This window comes from Myotis lucifugus, unplaced genomic scaffold (assembly GCF_000147115.1).
Source record: "Myotis lucifugus unplaced genomic scaffold, Myoluc2.0 scaffold_132, whole genome shotgun sequence".
NCBI lineage: Eukaryota > Metazoa > Chordata > Mammalia > Chiroptera > Vespertilionidae > Myotis > Myotis lucifugus.
Window position 1 is genome coordinate 998488 of NW_005871180.1, and position 6910 is coordinate 1005397.

Sequence of the window (6910 nt, forward strand, 5' to 3'; positions counted from 1 at the left end):
TATATATGTATGTATATATATGCTAATCGACCAAACAACCAAACGACCGGTTGCTATGATGCGCACTGACCACCAGGGGGCAGACACTCAATGCAAGAGCTGCCCCCTGGTGGTCAGTGTGCTCCCACAGCAGGAGTGCTGCTCAGCTGATGGACCCATCCCGGTGGCCTACCAGCCCAACAGCAGCCACTCACTCTCTCAGTAGACCTGCAGATCCAATCTCCAGAGAACGGGCCAGGCATTGATGGACCGGCACTGCTGGCATGATCTTGACAGTGCAGCAGGTCTCCTGGAAGTTGGCCTTGGGCACCGCTACCACTTCTCCTCCCTAGATGCTCCACAAGAAAGAAACGATATAAAATCAGCCAACAGGTGGATCCTGACAAACTGCACAAACATCAGCAGCATGGGTCTGAATCCCAGGCCGGTGAGGGGATCCCACCGCTCACCCAGATTGCCAATTGTGCCCCCCCCCCCCCCCCCGCTCCTCGGGATGGGCGCCAGATTCAGGGATTATGGCTGGCGAGTGCTGCTGCTGCTGCGGTGCGAGCCTCTCCCAATTGGGACTGACTGAGCATGAGCCCGTGGCAGGCGCAGTGGGGCTGGGATGAGTAGGAGTGGCAGGCAGGAGCAGCAGGCAGCATTGGACTGCTGATTTCAGCCTGATCCCCACAGGACACCCTAAGGGAACCCACCTGCACAAATTCGTGCACCAGGCCTCTAGTGCAATATATAAACACTGAACTTTATAAATTGGATAAGGCAGAGAAGATCCCTGTGGGACTCTGGTTGACATATTTAAGTCTCAGTTTCCTTTCTCTAAGCTGCAGAGAATCCACATCTTTATGCATTAATTTGAAATGTTATACAGGGTAGGGCAAAGGTAGGTTTAGAGTTTGTATGGAAAGTAATACAAACATTAATAAATAATAACACAAGAATAAACTCTGTTTCATGTATTCACAACTGTAAATCTACTTTGTCCCACACTATATTTACCTTGGTTTATTTCCTTTCCAGGTTGCACCTGATATATCTATTGAGAAACATGAAGATGAAGAGGTGAAAATTCAACCTGAGTATCATCTAAAATACTCAGTGGACCAGGTATAATAGGACTATTATGACCATTGTTATTACACTAATTATTCTTCATTTTGATGCTGGCTATTCTTAAAAAGTAGCAATGACTTTGATGGAGAATTAGTTTTGTTTATTGTTTTTCCTCTTTAAAAAAAATCTTCGTTGTTGAGAATATTACAGATGTCCCCCTTTTTCCCCTCATTGCCCACCTCCATCCAGTTCCCACCCCACTCCAGACCTTCACCATCCTACTGCCTGTGTCCATAGGTAAGATCTTTGGTTAATCTCCTCCTGACCCCCCTACCCACTTCCCTCTGAGATTCATCAGTCTGTTCCATGCCTCTGACTCTATTTTACTCACCAGTTTGTTTATTAGATTACTTGTTCACTTATTTTGATTTTTAGGTTAGATATGTATTTGTTGTCATTTTAGTCATATTTTTATCTCTTCTTCTTCCTCTCCTCCTCCTCCTCCTTCTCTTCTTCCTCTTTTTAAAGAATTCCCTTCAACATTTCATATAATACTGGGTTTGTGGTGATGAACTCCTTTAGCTTTTTCCTGTTTGTGAAGCTCTTTATCTGACCCTCAATTCTAAATGAGATCTTTGCTGGGTAGAGTAATCTTGGTTGTAAGACTTTGCTATTCACTACTTTGAATATTTCTTGCCACTCCCTTCTGGCCTTCAAAGTTTCTGTTTGAGAAATCAGCTGACAGTCATATGGGTACTCCCTTGTAGGTAACTAACTGCTTTTCTCTTCGTTTAAGATTCTCTCTTTGTCTTTAATCCTTGGCATTTTAATTATGATGTGTCCTGGTGTGGGCCTCTTTGAGTTCCTCTTGTTTGGGGTTCTCTGTGCTTCCTGGACTTGTAAGTCTATTTCTTTCATCAGGTAGGGGAAGTTTTCTGTCATTATTTCTTCAAATAGATTTTCTTGCTCTCTCTCTCTCTCTCTCTCTCTCTCTCTCTCTCTTCCCCTCTGGAACCCCCCATAATGCAAATGTTGGTATGCCTGAAGTTGTCCCAGAGGTTCCTTATACTATCTTCATATTTTTAGATTCTTTTTTCTTTTTTCTCTTTTGCTTGGGTGTTTTTTGCTTCCTCATATTCCAAATCATTGATTTGATTCTCTGAATCCTCTACTCTAACTGTTGATTCCCTGTAAATTATTTTTTTAAATAATTCTTTCTTGTAGAAAGTTCCACTATTTCCCCATTGACCCCTACCAGCCTGCTCCCATCCCCCGCCCAGGTCCTTACCACCTCATTGTCTGTGTCCATGGGCCATGCATATATATATGCATACAAGGACCTTGGTTGGTTACCTTCCAGTCCCCCCTCTTCCCACTTCTCTCCAAGATTCCACACACCGTTCCATGCTTCCATATCTCTGGATCCATTCCATTCATCAGTTTATTTTGTGACTTTCCACATATGAGTGAGATCATGTGACACTTTCTCTGACTGACTTATTTCACTTAGCATGATACTCTCCAAGTCCCTCCATGCTGTCTCAAAGGGTAAGATATTCTTTTTTACTGCTGCATAGTAATCCATGGTGTAAATGTACTACAACTTTTTTATCCACTCATCTACTGATGGGCACTTGGGCTGTTTCCAGATCTTTGCTATTGTGAATTGTGCTGCTGTGAACATACTGGTGCATACATTCTTTCTGATTGGTGTTTCTTGCTTCTTAGGATATGTGGCAGTTCCATATTTAATTTTTTGAGGAAACTCCATACTGTTTTCTATAATGGCTGTACCAATCTGCATTCCCACTAACAGTGTACTAGGGTTCCCTTTTCTCCACATCCTCACCAACACTTGTCATTGATTGATTTGTTGATGGTAGCCATTCTGATAGGTCTGAGGTGACACCTCATTGTCATTTTACTTTGCATCTCTCTGACAATCAGTGAATTTGAGCATTTTTCATATGTCTCTTGGCCATCTGCATGCCCTCTTTGGATAAGTGTCTATTTAGGTACTTTGCCCATTTTTAATTGGATTGTTTATCTTCCTTCTGTTAAGTTATATGGGTTCTTTACATATTTTGGATATTAATCCTTTATCAGATGTATCATTGCCAAATATGTTCTCCCTTTTGGTTTTGTTGATGGTTTCTACTGCTATGCAGAAACTTTTTATTGTTTGTGTTGTTGTTTTTTTGTTTGTTTTAAATATTTTTATTGATTTCAGAGGGGAAGAGAGGAGAGATAGAAAAATCAATGATGAGAGTGAATCATTGATTGGCTGCCTCCTGCACACCCACTACTGGAGATAGAGCCTACAACCCAGGCATGTGCCCTGACTGGGAATTGAACCGTGACTTCCTGGTTCATAGTTCTATGCTCATTCACTGAGCCACCTTGGCTGGGCCAGAAGCTTTTTATTTTGATGTAGTCCCATTTGTTTATTCTCTCTTTAGTTTTCTTTGCCCTAGGAGATGTATCTGTAAACATATTGCTGTGAGGGGTGTCTGAAATTTTGCTGCCTATGGTTTCTTCTAGGGTTTTTCTGGTTTCACAACTTACATTTAAGTCTTTTATCCATTTTGAGTTTATTCTTATGCATGGTGTAAGTTGGTGGTCTAGTTTCATTTTTTTGCATATATCTGTCCAATTTTCTCAACACTGTTTATTGAAGAGACTGTCTTGAATCCATTGTATGCTCTTGCCTCCTTTGTCAAATGTTAATTGAGAGTAATGACTTGGGTTGATTTCTGGGTTCTCTGTTCTGTTCCATTGATCTATATGCCTGTTCTTGTGCCAGTACCAGGCAGTTTTGATTGCAGTGGCTTTATAGTATAACTTGAAATCTGGTATTGTGATCCCTCCAACTTTGTTCTTCTTTCTCAAGATTGCTGCAGCTATTTTAGGTCTTTTTGATTACATATACATTTTTTGGATTATTTGTTCTAGATCTGTAAAATATGCTGTTGGTATTTTAATAGGGATCACATTGAATTATAGATTGCCTTGGGTAGTATGGACATTTTAATGATGTTGATTCTACCAGTCCATGAACCAGTATATTCATCCACTTATTTATATCTTCTTCTATCTCTTTTTTCAATGTCCTGTAGTTTTTTGAATATAGGTCTTTTGCCTCCTTGGTTAAGTTTATTCCTAAGTATTTAATTTTTTTGTTGCAATGGTAAATAAGATTGCTTGTTTAGTTTCTCATTCTGAGAATTCATTATTGGAGTATAAAAAAGCCATTGATTTTCGGGTGTTGATTTTGTATCCTGCTACATTGCCAACTTCATTTATTAAATCTAATAGTTTTCTGGTGGAGTCTTTAGGATTTTCTATGTACAATATCATAATAAGAGTTTTACTTCCTTCTTTCCAATTTGGATGCCTTTTATTTCTTCTTCTTGTCTGAAGGACTAGGACTTCCAGTCCTACATATGTTGAATAAGAGTGGTGAAAGTGGTCATCCCTGTCATGTTCCTGTTCTTAGGGGAAATGGTTTTAGTTTTTGTCCATTGAGTATGATGTTTGCTGTAGGTTTTTCATATATGGTCATTATCATGTGAGATATGCTCTCTCTATTCCCAATTTGCTACGAGTTTTTAATAAAAATGGGTGTTGGATTTTGTCAAATGCTTTTTCTGCATTTATTGATATAGGTGTTTACCTATGCCGCCATCTTCGAGAATTAGTTTTATGAAGAGTCAGAGGACATGATTGCCTCCATAATATGATTCTGGGGTATAACCCTAACATACTCAAAGAAATCCTTCAGATTTATGGAGAAACAGGGTGTATTGTTCATGTAATTAACTTTGTGATGTATTTTCTATTGAAAGGTTGAAGAGAAACATATTTTGGAGAAGGAAATAGAAATGTTAAAGAAAAGTTTAGAGAATGAAAAAATGTTGACAGAAAGGTACTGGAAATAATGATTCATAACTACTCATTTGTAGCTAATACAAAATTTAACTATCTATAAATTTATTACAGGTATAGGAAGGAATCAGAACGGATAAACAAAATATGGGAAAAGAAATTTCTTATTCTCCAGAACAGGTATAGTGTGGTAATATATAAAAATTCTAGTTATAGAAATGTGACCTATCATCTTTTAAGGAAATGAGGCGAAATTTTTCTGTATATATTAATTAATATTAACAAGAAGTTTAAAATAATTGGCCTAAAATAGAATGGTAGTCAAAGTCACCTCAAAGAAAAAATAATTTAAAACTTTCATTTCCAATGTCAATGTTTCAACTTTTAATGGATCAACAGGACAGGCAGTACCTATTGATTCCTGGTTTAATCAGACCTGCATAATCATCTCTCTTCATAGGGCGTTAAAATGTTTTCCTGCTCATTTGCACATATTCATATTTAACTGGTCTATAGCTTCCTTGTAAAATTGCTTTAAATACTAGATACCCTTTCCATTTTTAGACAGGCAACACCAACTCCTTAATTCTCAGATCTAATTTTTATTCAGATAATTATTTTAATTTCTCTTCCCCGTGTCATCTTTGTCTTCTTAAATATGGAGAAAGTAAAAAGAAATGAAGAAAGTGACACTAAAATTTTGAAAAAGCTGAAAGCAATGCCAACTAAAAAAAAATGCTTATTTTTTTCTTTTCCTAACATGTTAGTATTAAAATTCTATGTTCTGTTCTCTCGGTTTCTGCCACAATTTCCATTAGAATTTCTTTGCATGTTGGAAATTTCTTTGCAAGATTTTCTCACAGTGAAGCATCTACAGGATAGATTCAATGTTGGTCTGATGTCCTAGGTCACACTTGAGGCTCATACCTGACTTCATGAGGTGATCATGCCATACATTTGCACTGCACTTCATAAACATACAGTGTGTGTGTGTGTGTGTGTGTGTGTGTGTGTGTGTGTGTAAAATTCTGACCATTAGCACTGAAAAATCCAGGTGTCATGTTGAGAATCTACATAACAGAAATACCACCAGATGATGAGTGAAGGCTCTCCTCTTTGTGGTAAAACATTCTGCTTTCCACTCCGGCTTGTGTGTCACATCTGTGATGATAACTATTTTGTGCTCTGAAAAAATGTGCATATTAATACTTCCCCTGTCCCTTCACAGAGTTATCATAAGGATAGCATATAGATACAGGTGAAACTAGAGGATGAGAACAAAGGAAAGTTTCAACACCCACCTAATTTCATTTCCCCACACAGGGAATTGGAGCTATCTCTGAAACCGAATAGAATGTCTTTCCCTTACTTATTTCTGTGGGGTTTACTTTCATCCTTAAGATTTATCATGTATCTGTGCATATGGAATTCATTCTCTACTCAATGACCATTTACAAGAATATCTCAGTTTTACTTCAAATTGATTTGCTGTTAACCAAAATGTTGACAATCATATTTATCAACTTGGTCTCAGAAGACTTTATGTTGTTATCTAAATATTTAGAACAACAGGAAGTATTATTACACACTTTCTATATGTTTTCTCATTTAATTAACTAACTAGAATATAATGTTGGGACATAATGCATTTGTTCATAATGGTTTGGTTGCATCACCAAGGGCTAACTCAAGGTAATACATGCAACAACATAGAAAGTGCTGTGTCATGGTGGGGTATGGAGATTAAGTGTGCTAAAATGGCTATTTCATTTTGCAGTAACAGGTCGGAGATCAGGAACAATCATTTTTGTTTAGTAGAAGAAAAACTTCACCTTAATCCAGGTGACAGTTTAATCCAATAATTTCTCAGCCAATTCATGGTTTATATTCAGTCCCAGTTGAATTCAGAGCTTCTTCTCCAAGCTCCTTTTTCATTTTTACTGAATTAGCTCTATTTCCAAGAACATCGAAC

The 6910-nt window shown here is 38.0% G+C and overlaps 1 protein-coding gene across 1 annotated transcript in view; it reads left to right on the plus strand.

The window, feature by feature from the left end:
* The window catches only part of CUNH10orf67 (chromosome unknown C10orf67 homolog), a 156539-nt gene extending 151548 nt beyond the window's left edge, over positions 1-4991 (plus strand). Inside the window, exons 10-11 of the mRNA XM_023758550.1 lie at positions 1021-1107; positions 4899-4991. Coding sequence (XP_023614318.1) covers positions 1021-1107; positions 4899-4991 — 180 coding nt within the window. The remainder of the gene's footprint in view (positions 1-1020; positions 1108-4898) is intronic.
* Positions 4992-6910: the final 1919 nt, after the last annotated feature.